Source organism: Festucalex cinctus, chromosome 10 (assembly GCF_051991245.1).
Source record: "Festucalex cinctus isolate MCC-2025b chromosome 10, RoL_Fcin_1.0, whole genome shotgun sequence".
In the NCBI taxonomy this organism is placed as follows: domain Eukaryota; kingdom Metazoa; phylum Chordata; class Actinopteri; order Syngnathiformes; family Syngnathidae; genus Festucalex; species Festucalex cinctus.
Window position 1 is genome coordinate 28785957 of NC_135420.1, and position 27317 is coordinate 28813273.

Consider the following 27317-nt stretch of genomic DNA (forward strand, 5'->3'; position numbering starts at 1 on the left):
CGATGGCGTCCCTCAGGGCGCAAAGCTCCAGTCGAGCCTGGGAAAAAAAAACAATAATAATAATAATAAAATAACAATAAATAAATAAAATAAAAAATTTAATTAAAATCAATTACAGTAATATTAAACCTAATGAAATATATATTTATCTAATTAAATATTATAAATTAAAATGTATTTAATTTTAATTAAAAATAATTAATCATAATAATACATAATAGTCATGAATTAAATTAAAATAGTTAATAAAATACTAAATAATTAAAATAAATAAATAAATATTTTAATTAAAATAAAATTGAATTAATATTAAATCTAATGAAATATGTAATTATCTATATAACTATCGATAATTATTATATAATAATTATATTATATAACTGTCACAATATTGTGGGGAGGTTGGTGATATAAAAAAAAACGGTAGAAAATTATTTTATTATATTATTAAAAAAAAGAGCTCTTACTAAAAATGAACACAATATTGTGCCTTTGTACATAATGCATATAAACAATCTACAATTTCTAATAACAATTTAATATCGAGGCACTTACTTGCTAAAAGGCCAAAACATGCCTTGTGAAAATTAAACTGCACAAAAAAAATAAAAAATAAATGCCACCAGAGGGTGCTAGAACTGCACAAATGGAAATCAACCTGACTTTTCGTGACATGACGAGGACGATATATTGCGGCCGTTTGAATATTGCGATATCACGACGATGTTGCCGTTATCGTTCCATCCCTAACGATGAGCGTACCTGCAGGGCGCCATTTTTGCTGAAGGACGCCACGCACTGCATCAGGCGACACATCTCGTCTGCGACTGTTGCGAGGATTTTGGACAACACGCAAGGAACCAGGTCCTTCGAGATGGTGAACACCTGACAGGCAGAAAAATTAAAAAATTAAATAAAAAAAAAATTAAAAAAAAAAGGAGGTAAAAAAAAGTGTGACTGGCTTTCGTACCTCAGCGTGAACTGCAATGATGTTGACCAGAGCTTCCTTTAAGTAGCTCCTCACACCTGGAAAAAAAAGGAGGAAAATCATAAATCATACATGAAAATCAATGACTAATTAGTGGAGCCCTAAATGTGTATGAAGCTTTTTTTTATTTTTTTTAAATGTACTATATGATCAAAAACACGCCTCTCACACTCATGTGCACTAAGTGAAAGTATCACATCCTACAACTGCGGTCCGGCATTCCAAAAATGTTCCTCTTTCACATCCATGCCGCCGCACACGCACGACACACCAAAGCAGAACAAGGTGCAACCTCGTCCTCGTCATCATCAGCATCATCATCATCATCATCATCATCATCATCATCATCATTTCAAACTCGACGTCTCCTCTCCATGGTTATTCGAGTTGACTAAAACCAATGAAAAAAACTAACTAAAATTGCAAAAACAATTTCGTTCACAAAATAAAATACAAACGGAAACGGAAACTACATTTTATGTTTACAAAAATATAATGATTGCAAAAATGTTCTTCGTTTTCGTCTTTGGCAATTAATTGAATGCGTGAGCCTTTGGGGATGATTTCAAATGTGATTTGAAGTCAATTGATTTTTGATTGATATTCGTTTGAAAGTATGTCAAACAGAAGTGACATCTCGAGCAGCAGCCAATAGAAAAGCACCAAAAGATGACGTCGCTCCCATGCTGTTTTTTTCTTAATATTGTGCACAACTAATACACATTTAAAAAATAAAAATAAAAATGTAAACTTATACTGAAACTAACAAACTCAACCGAAACCAAGCATTTATGCAACAAATAAAACTAATAAAAACTGATCAGAACCACCCTGAAAACTAGCTCAATTAAAAAAATTAAAAAAAAAACTCAAAACGAAATCAAAACTAACTAAAATGAAAATTCCAAACCTAGAATAACTCAAGGTTAGAATATTTTAGTTAACGAAAACCAACGAAAAACCCGAAAGCAATTTTGTTAACAAAATAAAATAAAAACAAAAATGTTTTATAAAAATTATTGAAAAAAAAAATGCATTTTTAAATAACTAAAATAAAAAAAATTAAAAAATACAGGACCACCCTAAAAACTAATCAAAACTAACTGAATAAAAAACAAACTCAAAACGAAATCAAAAATAACTACAAAAATATTATGCACAAGTAATACACATTTAAAAGAATAAAAATAAAACTAATACTGAAACTAACTAAAACTAAACATAAATAACTAAAACTAATAAAAACTGATCCGAAGCACCCTGAAAATGAATTAAAACTAACTCAATTTAAAAAACAAAACTCAAAATGAAATCACAAGTCACAAAAATGGAAAATTCCAAAACTATAAATAATAACCCTGCGCCTCTCTCACACGCACGCACGCACACACATTTCCTCACAAGCCGTGCAAAAGGTAAAACCACATTTCATCAAGTGTGTTTGCAGCACGCGCGCACGCACACGCGCAGGCCAAAGTTGTGCGGCTCGGAAGACGATCGAGCGGATGACGTCATCGCGTCTTACAGTAAGTCGCAAACTTTTCCTCCGACGCTCGTTTGTTGACGATTACAAAAATGAGAGTTTTGGGGGGAATTCCTGCGCCGCGCAAATCATTCGATGCGCTTGTATGTGACCGTCGGCGTATGTATCCTTACGTAACGTATCGGCGCGATACCTGCGGGGGCGGGGCAGTCTCTCCAGTCAAAATATCCGGCGTAGATGGCGGGCTCAAGCGAGCCGGCGATGGGATCGGCTCTCCTCTCGATGTACGCAGAAAACAATTTGGACTCCAGTTCCCGCACGGCCGCCACGCTCACCTGGAAAACTACAGTCGCGTTAGACAGACAGACGGACAGACGGGTGCGTCCCGGGAAAAAAATACAAAAAAACGTCAAACGGGCTTGCATTGACAATAAAAAAAAAAAAAGTCACTCGTTAAAAGTAAGGCGGGGCAATAATGTAACGATATCCAAACGTCACAATCCGATATTAACATGATATCAAGGCCCACAATACCATAATTATCATGATATTGTGGGGAGGCGGATGATACAAAAAAAAAAAAAAAAAAGTCACAATGTGTAAAAAAAACAACAACACCTACAATCTCCAATAACACTTAATATTGATATTAATATTATATATGTATATAATATAAAACATAAGACAAAAAAACAAAAAAAATTGCGTAAGACAAAAAAAATTATATAATATATATAGAAAATAATATTGAGGCACTTACTTGCTAATTATCATGGATTTTAAACATAGAAGGGCCAAAACATGCCTTGTGAAAATTAAACTAAAAAATTAAATTAAAAAAATAAATAGCCACCAGAGGGTGCTAGAATCAACCCAACTTCTTCCCCCCCCCCCTTTTTTTTAACAGATGCGCTGCTTTTAATATCGTGACATGACGACGACGACATGTTGTGGCAGTTTTAGTATTGCAATATCACGATATTGCCGATATCGTTCCATAACCTCGCATCCTACATCCCTAAATGGAATTACTTCAATTAATCGTCATTTTAATTAAAAATGAAGTTGTTGTAAATTTGCTCAATGGTGAAATCGAATTTTGTCTGCTGGGTTTATTAAAAACTGTTCTTATGATTTGTGGCACCCAAATAAGAGCTATTATTTTAAGAAAATATTTTTTTATTAAATACAATATGTCATATATATGTATATATAAATTATATAAAATAAATTATCTATAAATTAACAAATAATTTTAATGAATCGTAATTGTCCTGAAATCATGCTATGATTTTATTTATTTTTTGGCCAGTTCTAATTAAAAAGTCTTAAATAGCATCAATCTAAATCTGAATTGACCTTTCTAAGAAAACTTTTTCAAAAAAGTTGTTTTGCTTTTTGAGATTCAAACATGAGTCATGATGTGACCTTTGATGACCTTTTAAACAAGGTTTAAAAAAAGAAAAGAAAATGGTGTCTTGACACGTCGGATTCCGCGTACACGAACATCCGATCACACGAGAAACGATCAGACGACTCATTTGATTGGACGGACGTCGGTCTGAAAAGTTTGGAAGTGAAAACGGACCCGCGTGATCTTGTCGGTGCCGCTCAGTCCGTGTTTCTCAAAGTGGTGGGCCAGGTTGAGGAAGGTGCGTCTCTCCAGGTAATGGCAGTTACTCAGGGCGATCAGCAAGCGTTGCTCCTGACGACAGGAAGTGACACGTCACAACACGTCATTTGATCGGATCGTTCATTTTATAGGAACTCATTCAGAAAATTACAATTAAGAGTTGCGCTCAAATGAAAGATTTTTTTTTTTTAGATAATTTTCTGCTACTAAGTGGCATTAGTGTTTCATGTTGGACGTTGATGACCAAAAGAGTTCAATTTTATTTTATATATATATATATATATAAATAAAATTAATAATAAAAATAATAAATAACACTCTCTCATATATCTGCAGATATATAAATAAATATATATAAATAAACTCAAAGGCCAATTCAAAAAAATATTTTGACAAAATATTTTCTTCAATGTTTAATTAATGTTGTTCCACTCCAAAAGTATTGCTGAAAATTCTTCACGTCAGTAAACTTTGATGTTTCCCGACCATATTTGGGCTGGGGAAAGCCCCTCAGATGCGCTGGCTCCTCCCCCCACCACATCCCTTTACCAGAAGCGGCGTGTCGTCGTCCTCCTCGCCAGCACTTTCACCCCCGACGAAGATATTTACAGGAAGGGAGGATGTCTTTGAAAATAGGTTGATCATATTTTGCGGTTGAAAAGATTCCGATATGAATTTTTGACTGCTGCCGTCAGTCGCCGCTACTTTGGCGTGTTGACGTGCAGTTTCAAAAAAATACATCAATCAACATTCTGCTTACAGATGTTGGACCGGACTCTTGCATGTTGTTGAAGGCGTCTGCAGAGGACAGATGCATGGAAATGCTACAACAAAAACACAGTTGGAGATCCTCAATCAATCAATCAATCAATCAATCAATCAATCACATATTTGTGATCAGTTTCCCAGTACTTACTGGGATGTGTTCACGTCGCCGTCTCGGTTTGTGCTGAGCTGTTCCATGCAGCTGATGAAAACCTAACGTGGACCAAACGACACCGACAGGAGCATAATTTGGTTGCTTCAGTCAAAATGGCGGCGAGTGAAGGAGTTAAAAATTCGTATTAATCTTTTTTTTTTTTTTTACGATGATGCTGATAATTGTGGAGTGCAATAATTGAAATTGTAATTGAATTTCGATGAATTGCACAGCCCCGACATTGCAGTGCACATTGATGATCTTGTCTTATGCTGTTTTTCTACTTTTTCATGAGTTACCAAAAAAAAAAAAAAAAAAAAAAGAGAAACCGATACTCACCTTCATGATGCCCACGCACAGGTCGGTGGTTTGGTCTTGAACTTGGTCCAGCTGTAGGATCTGTGAAAATATGGAATACAATATCACTTGCTCCATCTCCTAATAAATTTGGTTTTGAACGACCTTTGCTTACATTGAATGAATACATGGAATTGTGATGATAATTTCAAATGAAAGCTCAAGATGTGCTTTTGCAGATCATTAACTCATTTGCTCCCAAAAACAAATAAATGCATTTTTTTTTTTTTTTTTTTTTTTTTTTAATGTTTGAAGAGTCCCAAAGATGTATTTATATGTTTTTTGTTTATGCTCGAGCAGGGGTGTCAAACTCATGTTAGCTCAGGGGCCGGTTGGCGACACAAAAAAAGGTCACAATTATGTAAAAAAAAAAAAAAAAAAAAAAAAAAAAAAAAAAAAAAAAAGTGAATGCAGCAATCAATGAACGATGTCACATTACGACGACTGCGCATATTTCTGCGTGCCGATTGCGATCTTACGTTGATCTCGCCTGCTTTGATCTCCAGAGGCTCTTTGAGGGACTGCAGCATCTGGACCACACATTGTTCAAACTGCGATGGCTGAACAAATACAAAAAAAAGACATTCATAAAACATCCTCACAAATGTTTGAATTACCACAACAACAAAAAAAAACAAAAATCGAGTAATTCAGCTTAGAACAAAAAGCAGATAACCAGCTCTGGCTGAACAGTTTGAAAAATGATTCATTCATTCCCGAAATTTGCTGCATCCTTACCAGGCGAGTGAGGCCTTCGTTATCCACCACCCAGTCTTCCTTCTCAGCGAGGTTCCTGACATCTGAGAAGCACACAAAAGAGCAATTCAGTTTTTCACCAATCTTTAAAAAATATTATAGATGCTTTGTTTGTTTGTGCCAGTGTCTGTTAACTCATTCAAACCCAAAAAACGTATAAATACGTTTTTTTTAGTATTAAAAAAAAACGTATAAATACGTTGTTTTTTTAAAATACTTTGTCCTTCACTCCCAAAAATGTAAAAGCATACAGAATGCATTGATGCAGCTTCTGACATGAAGAGGTCGCTTAAAGCAATGGTAGTTGTTACAAAAAATAAAAATAAAAAACGGCCAGCAGGTGGCAGCAGAGTATAAGAGATCAGCCAGGGCCAGAGGGGGGATTGAATTTGTATTTAAATGGCCTTAATGTAATTCCAGTTTCTGGCTTCAAAACCGCAATGTGATCAAAGGTGGAAAAAAACAAAAAAAACATCTCTTTTCGGCGGGAAAAAAAAACATTTCATAAAAATGGAGACGAAAATGTTTTGTCGCCGAAAATGATCAGCGCTCTTGCTCACCACGTGAGGTGTGCAACAGCGTCACCATGAGGCAGTGAACTCGCAAGTCCAGCAGCAGATCCTGGATCACCTGCAACAGGTCGTTTGGGATCTCCAAGGCGGACAAAGCGTCGTAACAAGCCCTGCCGAAGGAGAAAAATGGAGACCATTCAATGATATCGCAGACATGACTTCACGTCGGGCGTGCAGCAAAAAAAGAAACGATTCCATTCAAAGTTGAACCAACCTGACGGTGTGAATGATTTGAGTGAGCCAAGTGCCGGGAAGCTCCGCCTTGTTCTCCCAACCGCCGTAAAGGTTTCGCTCCGCTTGCGGCAGCGTGGCGGGAAGGAGGGCCCCGCGGACCAGCTTCACCAACCGATTGGTCACCTCCTCGATCATTTTCTGCGCACACGGCAACACGTCAGGGGAACTCGACCCTTCCAAAGTCCGTCTCAAATATAGCGAGCGAGAGAGACGACATACTTTAAAGTCGTTCTGCCTTTGTCGGGCATTCTTCTTGGATTTTTCCACGTGACCGGATTTCTCTCCGGTCTGCAGAAGAGAGAGGGAGATGAAATGGTTCAATCCCAAAAACGTGTGAAAACGTTCTTTAACACTTTGTCCTTCCCTCCCAAGAACGGGTTAATACGTTTTGTTTTTTTTCTTTTGTTTTTTTAATACAAGAGCATACAGAAGGCTTTGATGCAGCTTCTGACATGAAGCGGTGGCTTAAAGCAATGGCAGTTATTGCGGCCAGCAGGTGGCAGCAGACTATAAGCAATCATTAGGGCTGGGAATCTTTGACTGTCTCACGATTCGATTCGATTAGATTACGATTCGATGCAGAATCGATTTTCGATTCCCAATTCAAACGATTTTCGATTCAAAATGATTTGATTGACAAATGTTTTCTGCTTCAATTTACAGATATGCAAAAAAATGTCATGATGTACTCCAGTCTGCTTTGCAAGACAAAATGACAAATGGAGACATTAAAGTGTCTTTTTTTTGTTTTTGTTTAAACATTTATTAATTTTGTATTGTAAGCATGTGGCTACAACTGCCTTTTCCCCTTCTTCTTCATTTCTAATTTCAATAAAATCGATTTTTGGATATTAAATATCGATTTGATTCGATTAATAAATGAGAATCTCGTTTCTTTTATGAATCGATTTTTTTGGCACACACCTAAGCAATCATCCAGGGCTATGTTGCAACAAGCTCTTTTTGTCAGTGTTTTTACCAGGATTGTGATTATCGCACGTCAGGACGAAACTTTGCTATATTTTAACGCTAATTGCTGCAAAACGGAAACAGATACAAATACACTTTTCTTTTTCCCTGATGAAAGCAGAGACTGTAATCTTTGTTTTGGTGCGTTCCATGTTTTATAGCAATAGAAGACAATATTTTGTGGGCCATGCAAAATCCTACAAAACAGCCAGAAGCGAAGAGGTTCGCTTCAGTGAAAATTCATAAGATTCCGCGATCGCATATGTGGAGATGTAACGTCCGAGCGGAACGATTTCTGCGGTTGTTTACCTCACTAAAAAGACTCCCGTTGACGTAAGAGATCCAAAGCTTCCAGAAGTTGGGCAGCTGGCCAATCACCACGTCGGAAAGCTTTTCCACAAACTGCACTTGCTGAGGGGTTTCAAAGCGCCAATCTGGAAACGATGATAAGACGTTCAATCGGTAAGACTGCTGAATGAACAATTCGGAGCTCTCAAAAAAAAAAAGAAAAAAAGAAATAATTCTACAGTAACTGTTCATCTGATTAAAAAAATGTAATCGTTTGACAGCTCTAACAAATATTAAGTTTAATGAACTCATGATTAATTAAACTTAATATATTCACCAATTCCAAAAAAAAAACAACAACAAAAAACACGTTAATAATAATAATAATAATAAAAATAATAATAAAAAAATTAAATTTACAAAATCCTGTTAATTATATCGATTTTTTTTCCATTTATTATATTTTTTTGTTTTGGTAAGATTTTGACTTTATTATAAATGCTTTTTTATTCTTCTTATATGTTCTTTTTTTATTTACATACTTTTTTTCCCTTAAAAGTATGTTTTTATTTAATTTACTTATACAGCACAGTATTTTTTTTCATTTATTAAATGTGTTTAGTCAATTTTTCCCATTAAAAGTGTGTTGTTGTTGTTGTTGTTGTTGTTTTTTTAATGTACTTATTATATAGCACAGTATATATTTATATCTCTGGAATGCAATGTCGGGACAGACACCGTTGGAAAGGTCTCGTGGAGACGAACAAGCAGATGCCCGTATGTTCCCGGTCGGACGTCAGGTTGGAGAGCTACGGATGCGCAAATACCAATAAAAAAATACAAATAAACAAACCAAAAGGCACGCTGTTTAAAAAACAAAAAATAAAAACCAAACAAAGCACGCTGTAAAAAAATCAGTGAAACAGCGAAAGATGAAGATGCACTGCGATGTGAAACGTGTCACTCACTGCTCGGTCTCGTGGCCATCTGCAGGCTGCCGCCTCTCTTCAAAGACGACGCGTGGGCCAGCCTGCCCACCGACGGACGGCTTTCTCCGTCCAGGTCCGCTGCGCCAACTGAAACAAAAAGCCAAATGAGGTGGGGGGTTAAAAACACGCTTCAAATATCAAATATCCCAATCAGACGTTTGGGTAATTCCACATTCCTCCATAATCTGGGAAGGCTTGCACACTAAACAATCCTCTCCTCTCTCGCTTTATTTTTCTTCCTATGCAGCTCTTCTGTTGAAAGAGGCCGTGAGAGCACACAAGACACACAAGAGCTCATTTTTTTGGAAGGCCGACAGCAGAAATCCACTAGATGGCAACAGGGAGCTGTGTTGAGTCCATCCATAATGTTGGCCCCTCAGCAAGTCGCTTGTTTTGGAGCACTTGCTTTAAAAATAACACAACACACACCTAAAGAATAATAAACAAATGAAGACGATTTACACTGCCTGACTATAATGATATGAAATTAATAACACGAATGCCAAATCACTCAGGAGCAGTGCAAATATAATGGCTGCGCTGTGCACACCATTTTGTATCATAAATCGAGCTGTCAAACGATTAATCACATCTTAGAATTTTGATTATTTGCTTATTTTAAAAGCCTTTTTTTTTCCAATCATTTTTTGCCCACCAAATTTAATGAGCATCTATTATGTGTTCATTTTGACATTTAAATGTTATCTTCAAAAAAATTTATCCACTGCATGCGCTCATCTTTTTCTAATCAGTTAATTACTTGCATCATTTAAAATGGTGGGGGAATAGTTGGACATAAATAAATGTGCAAAAACTTATTAAATGTTTTACTATATAAATAAATAAATAAATAAAAACAAAAAATGAACTTTAACTTCATTTTATGTTTACAAAACTATAAATAGAGCAAAAATGTCCTTCGTTTTAGTCTTTGCTAATTAATTTAATGCAAGAGCATTTGGGGATGATTTTTAAATGTGATTTGAAGTCGATTTATTTTGATATGAACCCGAATAAGGACGTTTGAAAGTGCGTCACACAGAAGTGACGTCATCGAGCAATAGCCAATAGAAAAGCACCAAAAGATGACGTCGCTCAGATGGTGGCTTTTAAATATTGTGCCCAATAATACACATTTAAAATAAAATAAAAAATATATAACTAAAACTAATACTGAAACTAAAACTAAACTATAACAAAGCATTTCTTAAATAAATAAAAACTAACAGAACCACCATAAAAACTAATTAAAACTACCTCAATTAAAAAAACAAAACTAAAATGAAAAATTCCAAAACTATGATTTCCCTGGTGTTAATACATGATTAAGGCGACCATTTTTTTTGTGCTTTAATTAATTAGTTAACGCTTTAACTTGGAAAACACTAATAATAAAACAATATCCATAACTAGTGTTGAGCCTGCCTGGGCTCATATTCCGCAGATCACATGTGAGCTGTAAACTTTTGTTTTCACTCCGATATTTTTCTCTCGTTCGACGGACGAGAGCCGATGTTGTTACAGGTGCTCGCTGAGAGGCGCCGACAAGTGCATGCGTGCGTGCGTGCGTGTGCGTGTGTGAGAGGGGGCGAGAGAGAAAGAGAGACAGTGAAGGTATTTCAAAAATAAAAAATACAAAAAGCTCTAAAGAGTGATCAGTTGATGTTGATTTATACAGAAGGAAATGCGTCTCGTTCAGATGTAGCAGAACTACACGTCATATATCGGAGCAGGCCATCGAAAAAAAAAAGAAAAAAAAAAAAAGGTGTTAATTCAGCGCCTCCTCAAGTAGTCCTGATTGAGGCTAATCGCAACCTGATGTCTCCTTGTCACGTTCCCAGCGGCCTCTAATTATTCGCCGACAAACCTGATTTTCCGACCGACTAATTTCCCCCTGCAAATTGTATTGACGTTGGCAGAAGGAGGAAATCGGAGAACTGCAGCCTATAATTGAATCAGGCACTGTCGAGTTTGGACGAGGGGGGGGGGGGGGCGCACGTACGGAAGCAACTTCAACGGTTATATTCCGTCGACTTACGTAAAGTTACGGTTTGACCGTAATTTTAATAAAGCCTGCTAACAAAAACACACGAATTGTAGACTGGAAACGCTGATTTAAAAGAAGAAGAAGAAGCCAAAGTCAAGTGGATCCTGTTCAAATGGATTCCGGGGTAGGAAGCGTGAGGCTGAGGCATGCCGTGGATGGGATGCGGTTTTCCCCCCCAAATTTTGAAGGTTGACCGGGTGAGAGACGGGATCGTTCAAGATTTCGAGAGGAAAGACTTTCAGGCCAAGGAAAGACCGCAAAGCGCTCAATCGCTTCCAGCTGGGGGGAGCGATTGAGCGTGTTCGAAAAGGAAGGACACACAAAAAAAAAAAAAGGACAATGACGGTCATTTGCTTGAAAATATGTCAAGTATAAGTTTGGATCTTTGACCAATGAAGTTTCTGTGTTGCTGTGATTTGATGATTTGAATTTTTTCCTTGGAATAAAAGTCCATGAGAACTTTTCTACAACTGACAACCTGAATGATTTTATGTTTATGAGCGCAGTGATGAGTTGGAGGTCATGCCAACAGTTTTCAATTTCACAAAATAAATGAAATACAAATTAATACAGAATTTCCTCTCTCTTTTTTTTTTTTTTAATATAGAAGGTGATGGTTGTTCTTTCTGGATATTTTTAAACTCCATTTGCTGTTTTGTTTGGGTGTAATCGTTTCAATCCATCCATGACGCTGAATGTGAATTTGCACGAGACGGACCGCACGGCCAAGCCTTGCAAACCAAATCTGTTCGTTTTATCTAATTCATACATTCGAGAAAAATAGAATAAATATGCGAGCAGGGGAGGGTGACGACGGAGTTTGGGAATGTAGACCAAAAACAGCTAACTTGTGACTCACAGGATGTCGACCAGCTGCCTGATAGGAAATATTAAGAAAAAAACATTTGTTTTGTTTTGTTTTGAAGGTGAGCTGTTACCTTTCTGACCACCGATAAACTCGTCTCTGCAATCTTGCATCAGCTGCAGGATCCATTTGTGCTGAGCGTAGATGCACTGCCACGCTGGGTCACCTGGCGCGTGCAGGTCAGACAGGTACCTTGAGGCGGAGACCAAAAATACGCACAAATTCATATTCACACAAGTTCATTTCATTGGCCCACGTATCGCTTTCGGCAACAGACATTATTAACCGCCATTATAATTGCATTGAAGAAAAATAAGAAATAAAAAATCGAAACCCCAACATTTTTTTGAATAAGTGTGGATATATTACCAATATACATTTTCAAAAAAAACACACAAAAAAACAGAAGACCTGATATATCGTTTCTGTCACAAATTTTGATCATGAATATTCATGAATGCAAATGAAGACAAGTCAGATTCAGGTCATGATTAACTCATTCACTTCCCGGCTGTTTAACTTGATTTTGACTGATTTTGCAAGGCCCGCAGAATATTGTGTTGTACTGCTAAAAAAAAAAAAAAAAAAAAAAAAAAAAAAAAAAAAAAAAAAAAATGGAACCTACCAAAAGAAAGATTAAAGTCTATTCTTTCATCAGGAAAAAAAAAAAAGTATATTTTGATCTGTTTCTGTTTTGTAGCAATTACCATTAGAATATAGCTAAGTTCCATCATTATTCACAAATTCATTTCAAAATTGGAGTAATTGAGCTTAATTGAACTGCTGCCACCTGCTGGTCGTTTATGCAATAAATACCATTTCTTCAACCGTTCTTTGCAGTTGAGAGGTTGCATCAATATCTTCTGTATGCTCTAGCATAAAAATAACAATAAAAAACATAATAACAAAAACGTATAAATATGTCTTTGGGACACTTAAAACATTTAAAATAGAACGTATTTATACGTTTTTGGGTGCAAATTAGTTAATAATAGGAAAGGGGAAAAAAAACAGGACTACCCCGCATAGATTGTATATTAAGATTGTGATAATATTTATTAAAAAAATAATAATAATAATGAAAAAAATATGAGACCTGATATATCTCTTCTGATCGTGTAGAGTCGAGGGAGTCTGCAGCAGTTTTTCCAGAAGTAAACTCCTGAGAGCTCGGATCCTTGTCTCGACCTCTGCATACACTTTCAAGCAGAAAGACAAGAAAATATGATTTATGTCCCCCCCCCCCCTTTGAATTGGCAAATACACAAATGTGGGGAATCCAAGTGTACCTTTTTTAAAAACCGGGACCTCCGTGTTGCCAAAAAGAGATTTGGCCTTCTCGTAGTCATTTATCACCACGTCATAATCTCCCTGTAAACACGGTTCATAATATTCATAACATCGAACCCACGTCATTTTTGATTAAAAATCGTTGTAATCCCGACAGCATGAAAAGTTGTCCGATACCCGATTCTGCAATCGAATCAACGTGATTGTAAAACGTGTTTGTTTGCATTGATTCAAGTTGATAGTTGATATTTAATCGAGTTGCTTCTGCAGTCTCGTTACCTTCTGGATATTGCGTTCGATGTTGAGGGGCAGGTTGAAAAGAAACTTGAAACGCTGCAGCACGTTGAGCGCGTTGCGCGTGGAGTCCGCTTTGTCTTTGCGACCCAAAACTTCCTGGAAAAGAGTATCTGCGGTGTGACTTGCTCCTAAAAAAAAAAAAAAAAAAAAAAAAAAAAAAAAAAAAAAAAAAAAAACGACACAGGGATAAAAATAAAGTTCACGTGAAAATTAGAATACAACATTAAAAAAAAAAAAAAAAAAAAAGACCCCTCAGAATTTTGATTGAAGATCCTTGCACTATATAGTGTGAAAAATGCATATGAAATTTTTTTTTTCCTACTGTTGAGGATGACTTCCAAGCGTTGCGTCATTGATCCCTCCACTCGTTCAGTACCGTCCGAGTCCTGCCTCTGGTGGATAGCTACAACACACGACAATGATGTCATTATAGGACAAAATGGAATCAATCAATACAAATCTAACATTTGAAAGGGGAAAGAAATCACCCAATCAATCAAAAAAAAAAATAAAAAAAACTCATCAGTGATAGAATAATTGTTGAATTAAGAATAATTATCTAACAAGTGTGATTTGCAGAAGATGATTTGATTGATTTAACTATATTGTTTTATCATACATTTGCTAAGTTTTCATAATCATTCATATTAAATATAGTGTTTTTAGCGAGAGCAAAACTGCTCTTGAAGATCTGGAAATTATGCATCCGTTGGCAATCGAAAGTGCCCTTTTTTTTTCCCCTATTATAACTCTTTGACTGCCAAAAACGATTAATAACGTTTAGTAAAATCACAATGTATGCTGCCATAAATGTTAAATGATGTCAACTACGTTTTTTTTTTTTTTTTAATCAATGGCCAGTGCAACATCTAAGTGCAGCACTCAATGAGTCAATGAGTTGTGAAATCAAAAACACCCACTAACTATGGCCAGCAGATGGCAGAACACAATATTCTGTATGCCTTGAAAGATGAGTTAAAATGCTCAAAATCGGCTGCTACTGTGGGGGTTGTTTTTTGACGTGTGGCAGTAAAAGAATTAAACATCACAACTACTGTTTGGGAGAAATAACATTCGGGAAAAAAACAGAACTGGGGGCAAAAAGATGACAAAAATATTTTGGTCTAGGTGGACAAGAAATTCTCAGATGGTTGATATGATTTATATGGCACGAAGAGGGAATTTAACAAACGGGAAGGAGTGGATCAAACGGAGAAAGCGAGCGAGCGAGCGAGCGAGCGAGCGGCGTGGCGAACCCGGCGAATGAATAAATAAACGGTGTGCGGTCGAGGGCCGCCGGGCGCTGAGAGCCGCACGCTGGGTTTATTGACAAAGAGGAGGAGAGTCGGGGAAAGGGAGGCCTTCCACATACTTGAGAAGCCATTCAAATATGCAATACATTTCCAAAAAGGAGCTTCAACGACTCATTCGTCTTCCCTTCGACGACAATAGCGACCGTTAGCAAAAAAGTGGAGACGGCACAGCGAGAGGGCAGCAAAGAGACGGGGGGGCGGCGGAGATTTCCAAATAAATATATCGGTCCAGTCTGACAGACGGAAGCCTCAAAGACAGACAGACTGACGAGTCAGACATGGCACTTTTTTTTTTGTAAACAAAATGAATGTTTCTCTTTTTTTTGCACATTGAACTTCTAAAGAAAAAAAAAAAATCGACAATCCCGCTCCCGTCTATTCCTGTTAACGTTTTTATCATGTCCCATAAAAATCTCATGATTAACTCATTTGCTCACCAAAACGTAGAAATACATTCTATTTTAAATGTATTACGTCCCAAAGTCGTATTTATACGTTTTTTTGTTTTTTTATGCTAGACTATACAGAAGGCTTTGATGCAGCCTCTCAACTGCAAAGAAGGGGTGAAAAAAATGAGAGTAATTACAAAAACGACCAGCAGGTGGCAGCAGAGTATAAGAGATCAACCAGGGCCATGATGAAACTTAGCTATATTCTAATGCTAATTGCTGCAAAATGGAAACAGATAGAAATGTACTTTTTTTTTCTTGATGAAAGAAGAGACTCTAATCTTTCTTTTATTAGGTTCCATGCTTTTATAGCAATTGAACACAATATTCTGTGGGCCTTACAAAATCAGTCAAAATCTAGTAAAACAGCCGGGAGCGAACGGGATTGCGAAATGTGAAAATGGCGGCGAGTGAATGAGTTAAATATAGACAAAATATGAACTTTTTACTGATGAAAATGGCTCAATTAGTTGAGTATCCCTTTAAATAAAAACATAATGATAAAAATTGGTTTTGTGAGATGAATTCTGAAGCATTTAAGTGTTATAAATGATACAAATAGTAAATCTGAAATGAAGATGGTGATCAAATATTGTTCATTTGACTGCATTGTGGTTCGGGAGTTCGTGCGTAAGAAGACGGACGACACGGGAAGACCACGCAAAGCGAATTTATGCGCTTGACGTCTTCACCGTCCGCTGCCAGCTGCGTGTCAGCCCCCCTCGCGTCCGACGACGGTTCCATCTAAGCTAAACATCAGGTCAAGCTCCGGATAACGGCGGTCAGACGCCACTTGAGGAAGAGGCTGCAGGCTCCCGCTTCAACTTCCTGGAACCATTGAGGACAAAAATGAATATGAAGAAAAATACAAGCAAGCGTGCGTTGCTTTCTAAAGCTGGAGATGTTTTGACTCCTGCCGGGGCCTGGGAATCGGATTTTTATGGAACACGGGAGCTCTTCTGTTTCCTGCATCGCTCGGAGACTTCCTTTTGACACAACAATGCAAAAAAACTCAAATTTCAACGTTTCGGTTCAAGGAGGTGAAAACCTCCGTGCCAAACTCAGCTTGCGTCATCCTCCGAGTCGCGATATCGACAACCTTCCACTGGCTCCCCATCGAGCAAGGAACAATATATTTTTTTTTAATTAACAAAAATTCAATGTCACTTTTTTCAGACCAGTGTTAATTTTGACAAGAAATTTTAATTTACTTTTAGTTACAGTCTTTTGAAGTTTTACACATAATTTAGTCAACTGATTTTATTTTAGTTTTAATCCAATTTTAAAAATAAAAAATGTAAATTTTAAATTTTTAAATTTTTAAAATAAAGAACAATTTTAGTCGACTATAAATTAACAATTTAGTTGCTATTTTCCGAAAGCGTACATTTTATGATAACGCACCTATTTGTAACAAACGGGTTTAATACGATGATGTCTTTATGAAATTAATTATTTCAATGAAACATGTTGAACTGACATCTTCTAACTTTGTTTTCACCTAAAAACAAATAAATAAATAAATACAAATTTGTGTTATTATATTATATAGTTTTGGAATTTTTCACTTTAGTTAAGTTTGATTTTGTTTTGAGTTTTGTTTTTTTGTTTTTCATTTAGTTAGTTTTAATTCGTTTTCAGGGTCATTCTGTTAGTTTTTATTTGTTTTAGTTATTTAATAAATGCTTAGTTTTAGTTCGTTTCAGTATTATTTTTTTTAATGTGTATTTAAAAAATATATATTTAAAAAAAAAAACATGGGAGTGACATCATCTGAAGGTGCTTTTCTATTGGCTGCTGCTAGATGACGTCGCTTCTGTGTGACACACTTTCAAACGTTATTATTCTGGTTAATATCAAAATAAATCTACTTAAAATATCATTTAAAATCATCCCCAAAGGCTCATGCGTTAATAATAATAATAAATAATAAAATAAAATAAAATAAAAAAAATAATAATAATAAATACATAAATAAATAAATAAATAAATAAGATACTTTAAAAAATACAAAAAAAAGTACAAAAAGTGCTATCAAATGGAATCAGTGTCGCAAGGGTCGCTATGCACCAGGTGAGGTCGTGCAGGTTACAGGTCACAAGTTCGTTCACAGTGCAGTCGTGCCAACTATTTATTTCTCTTTTTAGGCAGCGGGCGGGCACTCAGTAGGCACGCTCAGTCCGATTGTCAAGTACGACTGCGTATTGTTCCCATTGGTCATATCGGGGTCGGTTATCAACTTCATCAATCCGAATATTCTGCCTTGCATTGTATTGTACCACTCTTGTTTATTTGGATGAAAACTTTGCCTTTCTCCCAAATTGGGCACAAATACACGGAAAGCAATAATAATCATCATAATGACAGAGGTAGAAAGTGTGCATCGAAATAGCCTGAGGAAGTCGCTGAGTGGCTCGAGCGGAAGAAAAGAGTAAGCAATCAAAATGCACAAAATGACAAGCAAAGGCCGACGTTTACACGATATTTCCTGGCGGCCCCCGTTTCAGGCCACCGTGGACAAAAACGGGATCGTCGTGAGACAACGCAAAGGACCACCTCGTGATTGAGTGAGTGCGACGTCGCACTTGTCTTGGAGAGGCCATGGTCTTCTTTCCCCGTTGAATTTTCAACATGTTCACAATGTCTTTGTCTGCTCAACCGCTTCTAACTGGCAAAATTACTCGAGATGTCCCGATCACATTGTTATGAACCCAAGTACGAGTCATTTTTACTTTAACTCATTTGCTCCCAAAAACACATAAATACGTTCTATTTTCAATGTTTTAAGTGTCCCAAAGATGTATTTATATATATATATTTATTTTTTTATTTTTTTTTCAAAGAGGCTTTGATGGAGCCTCTCAATCTTTGGAACACTTAAAAATTTCAAATATAACGTATTTATACGTTATTGGGAGCAAATGAGTTAATTTAGCTAGCGCAAACCTGCCATCATTCAAAGTGCCTCTAATTAACCCCAACAAATGTTCCTGACATTTTATTTGTATTTTATGTCTTGCTACGAGATGCCTGAAGTTTTTCCTGCTAACACTGGCTTGTGAACTGTTCATAATTCCCTACTTCCTGGATGGGTGGATGGATGGATGGATGGATGGATGAATCATGATGGATGGTTGAATGGATGGATGCAGTTCAAAGAGAGTTTAGCAAATCCACTATAAAAAGTCAAACACACAAAAGTACTTTTCAAGGTTGCGACTCGCGTCAGCAACGCGAGAGGAAAAAAAAAAAACCCGGATGACGAGGATAAGCGTCTGTTCCCTCCGTGTCTCTTTTGAAGGTTAAAACACAAGAAGTCTTTTTAGAGCAGAGAAGGCTTGAAAACGGTGTGAAAAGTATGTCGCCGTTGAGAGCCATCCAAGTTTCCGTCAAAAATGTCTTGAATGCTTCTCACCTGCCAGTGCGTCCTGAGCCTCAAAGAAAGTACTGAGTCCTCCTTTCACGTAGGCCAGACTGCCCTCGTTCTTCTTGTTGGCCTGCTTCTTCAGATTGATGGCGGCCATCTTCAACTGCTCAAAACTAACAAACAACAACAAGATCTGATAAACTGTCATGTTTTGAGCTGAGGATAACTAAACTACCACAGAAAAACGTAACCGTCCTTTAAAGTTGATAGACGGTACGCCACAAAGTGTACCACAAAAAAAAAAAAAAAAAAAAAAAAAGACAGTATACAGTATGTAGTGAGTACATGTTAGCGTCTCGAGTGAGATTTCCTTTGCAGGAAGAAACTTTTTGGCTCGCAAGTCATTCAGGATTCCGGGGTCAGGCGGGGAGGATACGACAGGAAGGCAAAAGCGTACAAAAATAAATAATCAGCCCGAAACATAACCATAGTTTTTCTTGTATCCAACATGTTTGACTGGTTTTATTTATTTATTACTAAGATTTAATTCATCAATTTTCGTTACAAATGGGAAACTATTTGGAACATTGAATATCTTGTCTTCGTAGCGTTGGACTGGATTTAACATCAACGTATTTCGTTTTCATTTGTCATTTTACACAAACTGAATTGGAGCTTTTAAGTAACACACGAAGACTCGTCAGCTTACTTTGGCTTGTGGAAGACGTTTATTTATTATTTGTCCAGCAACTGACTCACTTTTGCATACATTTCTATGAAAAATGTGGATTATATCTTCAATTTTAACATTTTAAAACATATTTTATATTTCAACTTTTTGAAGCACACAATTTCTGAGGAATATTAATATTGATTTAATTGGATTTATTTAAGTAATTTTATTTATTTACTTTTGCAATGTTACACACACACACACACACACAAAACGAACTTGTTACCATTTATAAAATGAAACAATTAACTAATTAAAACCAAAAACATGTAAACATGTTTTTTGATTCTTTGTCCTTCACTCCCAAAAACGGATTTACACGTTTTTTCTCTCTTTTTTTTCTTTTTTTTTTAAATGCAAGAGCATACAGAAGGCTTTAATGCAGCTTCTGACATGAAGAGGTGGCTTAAAGCAATTGTAGGTATTACAAAAAACGGCCAGCAGATGGCAGATTTTTTTTATGAGTTAACTATGTAACTGACTGACATGTTGCATGACAATAGGGTTTAAAAAAAATACACTAAAGTACTCACTGTGAAGAAGACACCAGTTTTAATATTGTGTTTCAGTGATGGTACAAAAAGAAACGATTTTCTCATTGAAAAAAAAAACATCCGTTTATGCCTTGAGTCGTTTAATCGTAGATTATCGTGGATTTATTACCTGGCCAATATATCGATGATGGCGGCATCGTCATATTGTGAGATCATCGTTATCGCGAGCGATTGTATCGCATATCGTATCGTATCGTGAGGTAGTCACAGGTCCCCCCACCCCTAATCGTACCTGGAGCCTGCGTGGTTTTCAATGAGGTACCACGTGGCAGAGAAGTTCTCACTCGTGAAGTCGCCGCTCATGCCAGGAAATGTCATCTCCATGTCTTTCAGCGGGAACTTTCCTCTTTGGAAAGAGATAAAAAAAATAAAAAAAACGTGCTCAATGGTAGACTTAGTAAATAAAAGAGGGAAACGTTTCAAAATTCTATCCAATCGTGCATTTTCAACATCACAGGGAAGGCTACGTTGTACCGGACAGTCTGAAATATTTGAAATATTATCTTGATCAAAAAAGAAAAAGAAGTCATTAATGACTGTGGAATAACATATTTGTGTTGTCAGCAGGGGGCAGTGTGCAGCCAAAAAAACTCAAGCCTGGCGTGGGAAGCCGACCCAGTAGTGTGATGATGTCCGGTTGCCCCAAGAGGGACAAACTCGTGCTTCGTTAGCCAAGCTTGATCTCAGCTAATGAGCCAAAGCCGATACGGATCGGATCCAAAACGCCAGATCGCCGCCACCCGCTCAAGCAACTCGCATGCGTGCGCGCAAGGATGCTTGCAGAAAAAAACAAAAAAACAAAAAAAAAACGTTTTCGTGACATTCTTCATTCACGAATGTTTTGTTTTGTTTTTGTTGTGCTTGTAATACATTTTCATTTGAACTGACAACAAGAGTTTCAGTGCTCATTGCTAACAAAGGAGCAAACGGGTGATAGCGCAAAAAAAAAAAAAAAATCTACACATCTGTGGTTCTCAAATGTTAACATCCTCGTACCTGCATTTCCTTGTTAGACACGTAAAAAAAAAATTTTGAAAAAAAAAAATGTACATTTCTAAATATAAGTACACTACGCTTAAGTGTGAACATAAATAAAAAAATTAAAAAAATATTGAGGAAAAAAAATAAATAGAATCACCACCACCAACATCCCAAATCTTGTAAAAAATTTTAAGTACGTTTTTGCCTTATAGAAAGCAGTTGAGGAGAAGAAAAAAAAAAAACTAATACAATACATACGATGTCGACGGGATCGTGCGGGTCCTTACTTGTCGATGTCGATGCCCAGAGGATTGTTGGGTCGGAGGGAGAGAGGCGAGATGCCTTTGTTGCGGTCGGTCCTCATGTCGTAGTAGTTGAGTTCATCCACCCACACCGCCGACTGGTCCAAAATACCTGAAAACACAAACGCTGAGTCATCTCAACAACGGCAACACAAAAAATTGGAATCGGTAAAATTAGATGCGCGGGTTATTAATGATTCTTCTTGCTCTGAAATTAGCAAGGACTGTTTTCAATCATTTGCTCACAAAAACATATAAATCTTATAATTTAAATGTTTGAAGTGTCCAAAAGACGTATTTATACGTTTTTTGTGCGTTTTTTTTTTTTTTTTTTTAATGCTAGAGCATACAGAAGGCTTTGATGTAGCCTCTCAACTGCCGTGATGAGGTGAAAAAAATGGTAGTAATTACAAAAACAGCCAGCACATTTGCTCCCAAAAACATATAAATACGTTCTATTTTAAATGGTTTCAGTGTCCCAAAGACGTATGTATATGGTTATTATTATTATTATTATTATTATTATTTTTATTTTTATGCTTGAGCATACAGAAGGCTTTGATGTAGCCTCTCAATTGCGGTAAAAAAATAAATAAAATGTGAGTAGTTACATAAATGGGCAGCACATTTGCTCCCAAAAACGTACAAATACGTTCTATTTTAAATGTCTTAAGTGTCTCAAAGACATATTTATACGTTTTTTTAATGTTTTTTTTTTTTTCTTATGCTAGAGCATAAAAGGCTTTGATGTAGCGTCTCAACTGCCATGAACAGGTGAAAACGGCCAGCACATTTGCTCCCAAAAACATATAAATATGTTCTATTTTAAATGTTTTAAGTGTCCCAAAGATGTATTTGTTTTTTGTTTTTTTTTAATGTTCTTTTTTTTTTTTTGCTAGAGGATACAGAAGGCTTTGATGTAGCCTCTTAACTGCCATGAAAAAAACAAAAACAGCCAGCAGATGTCTTCAAATGTCGTAAAAACAATTCTTGACCCTATTCGTGCATTTCTGGTTATCAAGTTTTCCATCTTACCGATCCTGTCGGGCTTGAGCAGCTTGAAGGAAACGGTGGAAGTCCCGAGCCCCCCCGACTTGGTTGTGACGATGATCTCCCCCTTGTCGTCTTTGGCCGGGCCCACGCGACACACGATCTTGCTGGCCGACATCCACTCGGCCGTCAGCAGGCAGTTGTGGCCGCAGATTGACAAGCCTTCAATCCAACAAAAACGGTTGCAATATTGACACGCGGTGATGACAGAAAAAAACAAAAAAACAACTCGAAGTTGACTGCCAGGCAAATATCGGCAATCAAAGTGTCAGATTCAAACACGTTTTTTTTTGTTTTTTTAAATAAATTTAGGGATTTGGTCACCAAGATTCCATTCATAAATTGATAAATTGGTCATCATAACCCATACGGGGTTTTGATTGGTGGCGAAGAAGAACAATGTTTATGTGTAATAAATATTTTGAAGCGCTCGAAAAATTACAGTAAAGACAGTTTTTAATTTAGTGATTTTATTGTTTGTTATATATCGTCAAATAAATTTGTAGCACATTAATTGAAAGATAACATCAACAACACATAGTAAGGCTGTGCATTTAACTCATTCAAACCCAAAAACGTATAAATAAGTTTTTTTAATACTTTGTACTTCCCTACCAAAAACGGATTTATACGTTTTTGTTTTTTTACGTTTTTTTTCTATGCTACAGCACACAGAAGGCTTTGATACAGCTTCTGCCCTGAAGAGGTCGCTTAAAGCAATGGTAGTTATGACAAAAAAAGGCCATCAGGTGGCAGCAGAGTATAAGAGATCAACCTGGGCCATGTTGCAACAAGCTCTTTTTGCCAGTGTTTTCAACAGGCTTGTGAATAATGATGAAACTTAGCTATATTCTAATGCTAGTTGCTGCCAAATGGAAACACTTTTTTTTTTTTTTAAACTTATAAAAGAAGAGACGAATCTTTCTTTTGGCAGGTTCCATGTTTCTATAGCAATAAAACACAATATTCTGTGGGCCTTGCTAAATCAGTAATTTTGAGTTGTTTAAATTTTTATAATGGGACCTTTTTTTTTCCATTTTAAAATGACCATTATGGTCGTAAATACACATTACCAATGAGATCAGCTGAGCCGGTTCCCAGGTTTTCACCACGGATGGTAACTTTGGTCCAGGCCGCACCCTCCTTGGGCGAGATGCCCGTGACGAGCGGGGGTGGGCGGGGGGCGCGAGACATGCTGGTCCCGGGCAGGTAGCGGCGACACCTGACTGGTCAAAACCTGGAAAAAGACAACACACACACACACACACGATGGCGCAGACAAAATAACGTAATGTAAGAATCATGAGACGATTGTCAAAGAAAGACAATTACCAATACGATATACCTTCCTTTTTTCAGACTTGAAATATATATTTGATCATTTTTGTGTTAGATCTTTTTTTTTTTTTGGCCTTATAAAAAACCATTTAACCACACCGTTTAGACAAAAAAAACAAAACAAAAAAAAACACGGTTACATTTGACATCAAAATAGGAAAAAGTCTTGAAACTCAAGTAATCCCAAAGCTATAAAATAAATGCATAAATAAATACAATTAATAATAAATAAATAAATAAATTTCAGAATAAATAAATAAATAAATACTACTACTACTACTACTAATACTAATAATAATAATAATAATAATAACAATAATAAAATTTCAAAAGAAAATGTCCCTGGCTTCCAAACAATGCAGAGTATGTTATTTCAAAAGTAGTCGATCGAGGATGCCAGGAATGGCGGACGGGAGAGCAGGAGGAGAAAGAAAGAATGTAAACCTGATTGCAAAGAATAAATAAACCTGACCTCAACAATCATTTCTGCATAATAAACTCACATAAGACGGCCGAGCCTTGGCAGGAGCGCCCGTGCAAAATTGACTTATGCCGAAAGTTGGAATAAGCACGAGAAAAAAAAAGTACATTTTTCTCCAATAAATGATTAGCTGGCGTAAAGGCTGATCAATTGAGACCATCTTGTCACTAATTATGGGCGGGAACATTTCATACACGTTAGCTTCACATTGCTTGAAAAATAAATAAATAAATAAATAAATAAATAAATAAATAAATAAATACATCAAAAGGCATTTACCAACAAAGGAATGCAAAAACTGAATTAGGGCTGGGCAATAAATCGAATTAATTCGATACATTAAAAATCGAATTGTTGAAAAATTTGTTAAATCATGAAACTGAGTTTTTGTTAAAACTGATATAGAATCAGTATACATTAGGGGTGGGAATCTTCGACTGTCTCACGATTCAGTTCGATTCCGGTTTTTGGTTCTGCGATTCGATTCAGAATCAATTTTCGATTCCACACTGCCCCTAAGTGGCCAAATTGGGTACAACATGAACAGCATTCCCAGTACACAAACAAGGACAAGACAGAATACAATCAATTAAAAAAACAACTTGATTTTAGGATGTTTAAAATCGATTGTGAATTGCAAGAATCGATTTTTTTTTTTTGGGCACACCTCAAGTGTACATTACTTTTGACTGAACATTTTGCACAGGAATTATGAATTTTGAATAAATTAAACCTTTAAATAAATGTTTGTTGGGTTTATTACATTCAACTCGATTAAAATCGTAATCATCCTGAATGGCTACAAAAATTGAGATTCTATTTTATTTTTTTGGCCATATTAACCAGCCCTAATTTGAATTATTATTATTTTTTAAATAATTCTTAATTCCTATGCAAGATTGATCCTGTAAGTACACACGTGCACAAACAGCCAATCGGTGCAATGAGAGCTCAGCGAGATAGCGTGAGAGTCCTTTGAATCCTCAACGAATCATGTGTGGAAGTGTGCATATGCACGCTATATCGTGTGTGCGCGTACATACATACGTGTGTGTGTGTTATGTATAAGTGTGCGTGCACACGAACACGCATGTGTGTGTGTGTGTGTGTGGTCTGGGTGTGTGGTCTCTGGCATAGGCCGGGGGAGAGCCTGCTGACGGGCGGGATGAGAAAAGAGCCGCTGTGTTTACTTTATTCCAGAGGCCGTGGCATGAAGACGGGCGGGAACACTGCCCAGACCGCTTCGCCGGAACACTCGCATCGGCTCGGCGGGACACGTGCGCATACGCACGCACACGCGCGCGCGCCACACCGGGATTCGATGGAGGAGCAAAACTGGCCAAATACAAAATAAATCAATGGCTCAAATACATCAATAAATGGCTAAATAAATAAATGACTAAATATATAAATAAATGACTAAAAAGTGAAAATAAAAACGGACATGAAAAAATATATCATTTGAAAATTTATATCCCCCCCCAAAAAATAGAACAAAAAATATAAATACCATTGTATTTAATTTTTGAATTATATATATTTTTTATAGCTTTTTTTTAATTTTCACTTTAGACACTTAAGACATTTATTTATTTATTTATTCATTCACTTACTTATTTATTTAGTCATGTATTTATTTTTAATTTTGGCAGTTTTGGTCCGTACTGCCCAAGTCAAAATGTTATTCAAATGAGGGGGGCGGTCCTAAGCGTGTCTTGGGTTGGATGCCGCCTAGTTGCAAACTACAATCTGTTTTTATTTTCACTTTTAGTCATTTATGTATTTATTTAGTCATTTATTTATTTATTAATATATTTATTGATTTAGTCATTTATTTATTTTTAATTTTGATAGTTTTGGTCCGTACTGTCCAAGTCAAAATGTTATTCAAATGATGGGGGGGGGGGGGGGGGGGGGGGGGGCGGGCGGTCCTAAGCGCGTTTTGGGTTGGACTCCGCCTAGTTGCAAATTGCCTGTCAAAACCTTAAATTGTAGTACAAGTCACATATTTTTTTTTTTTGGGGGGGGGGACTTATTCTCTCAAAACCAAGACCAAGATGTATTCTCAACTGACAAATACCGCGAGAATTATTTGTGATCTTCCGTCAAGCGCAGTCACGGGTGAGAGAAAAGAGCCACTTTGCAAACAAGGATCAGCCTGACGCAACAACGGCGCTGAGGGGGGAGAGAAGGAAAAAACAAAAAAACAACAACAACAACTTCGAAACGCCGACCCACTACATTTATCCAAAACAAACAAGCAGGGCCACCCAAATGTTGCAATTGGAGCCATGGGAGGGAGGCAGGAAATGGGACATGTTCCAAATCCCCCTCCTCCAACACGCACACCCTCGCATTCGCACACTCACACAGCTAAGCAGGGCCGGACAATTATTATTTATAATAATCATAATAATAATAATAATCTTAATGGTTTTGATTATACTGAATTCATGATAAACTTGATTATTCATTCATTTGGAAACTACCAAAACTCAACTTAAAAGACTTAAAAGAACAATCAGAAAATTAACTATGAGAAGTACAACAAACATATTAAAATATTAACAATAAAGACGACATATTAAAATATGTATGCATGGTGCGGTGCACGCATGGAGATATGGAGGACCGAAACTAAAAATTCAAGGACCAAAAAAAGGACCAAAATTCAAAATAAATACATGACTAAATAGATAAATAAACGACTAAAAGTGAAAATAAAAATAATACTTTTGTATTTAATTTTTGAATTACATTTTTTTAAATCCGTTTTTATTTTCACTTTTAGTCCTTTATTTATTTACTTATTTAGTCATTTATGTATTTAGTCATTTATTTATTTAGTGATTTTTTTTTAGTCATTTATGTATTTATTTAGTCATGTATTTATTTAGTCATTTGTCATTTATTTTTATAGCTCAACACACTTAAGACCACCCCCTCATTTGAACAATATTTCGACTTGGCAGGCAGTATGGCCCAAAATTACCAAAATGAAAAATAAATGACTCAATAAATAAATAAATGACTAGAAGTGGAAAAAAAAAATTGACATAAAA

General features: G+C 36.4%; 1 protein-coding gene across 1 annotated transcript in view; it reads right to left on the reverse strand.

Moving 5' to 3' along the window:
• Positions 1-27317, reverse strand: part of exoc2 (exocyst complex component 2) — a 32940-nt gene that overhangs the window by 1463 nt on the left and 4160 nt on the right. Inside the window, exons 3-27 of the mRNA XM_077533398.1 lie at positions 23510-23673; positions 22422-22598; positions 21372-21498; positions 20336-20449; positions 18865-18989; positions 14010-14090; positions 13670-13815; positions 13390-13471; positions 13197-13299; positions 12174-12292; positions 9168-9275; positions 8221-8345; positions 7162-7230; positions 6923-7080; positions 6697-6818; positions 6119-6180; positions 5860-5940; positions 5363-5422; positions 5021-5082; positions 4865-4928; positions 4060-4176; positions 2665-2806; positions 971-1026; positions 763-885; positions 1-37 (exon numbers count right to left, since the gene is read on the reverse strand). The exon at positions 1-37 is cut by the window's left edge and continues 25 nt beyond it. Of these exons, the coding sequence (XP_077389524.1) occupies positions 1-37; positions 763-885; positions 971-1026; positions 2665-2806; positions 4060-4176; positions 4865-4928; positions 5021-5082; positions 5363-5422; positions 5860-5940; positions 6119-6180; positions 6697-6818; positions 6923-7080; positions 7162-7230; positions 8221-8345; positions 9168-9275; positions 12174-12292; positions 13197-13299; positions 13390-13471; positions 13670-13815; positions 14010-14090; positions 18865-18989; positions 20336-20449; positions 21372-21498; positions 22422-22598; positions 23510-23630 (2581 nt within the window). The 5' untranslated portion in view covers positions 23631-23673. The remainder of the gene's footprint in view (positions 38-762; positions 886-970; positions 1027-2664; positions 2807-4059; positions 4177-4864; positions 4929-5020; positions 5083-5362; positions 5423-5859; positions 5941-6118; positions 6181-6696; positions 6819-6922; positions 7081-7161; positions 7231-8220; positions 8346-9167; positions 9276-12173; positions 12293-13196; positions 13300-13389; positions 13472-13669; positions 13816-14009; positions 14091-18864; positions 18990-20335; positions 20450-21371; positions 21499-22421; positions 22599-23509; positions 23674-27317) is intronic.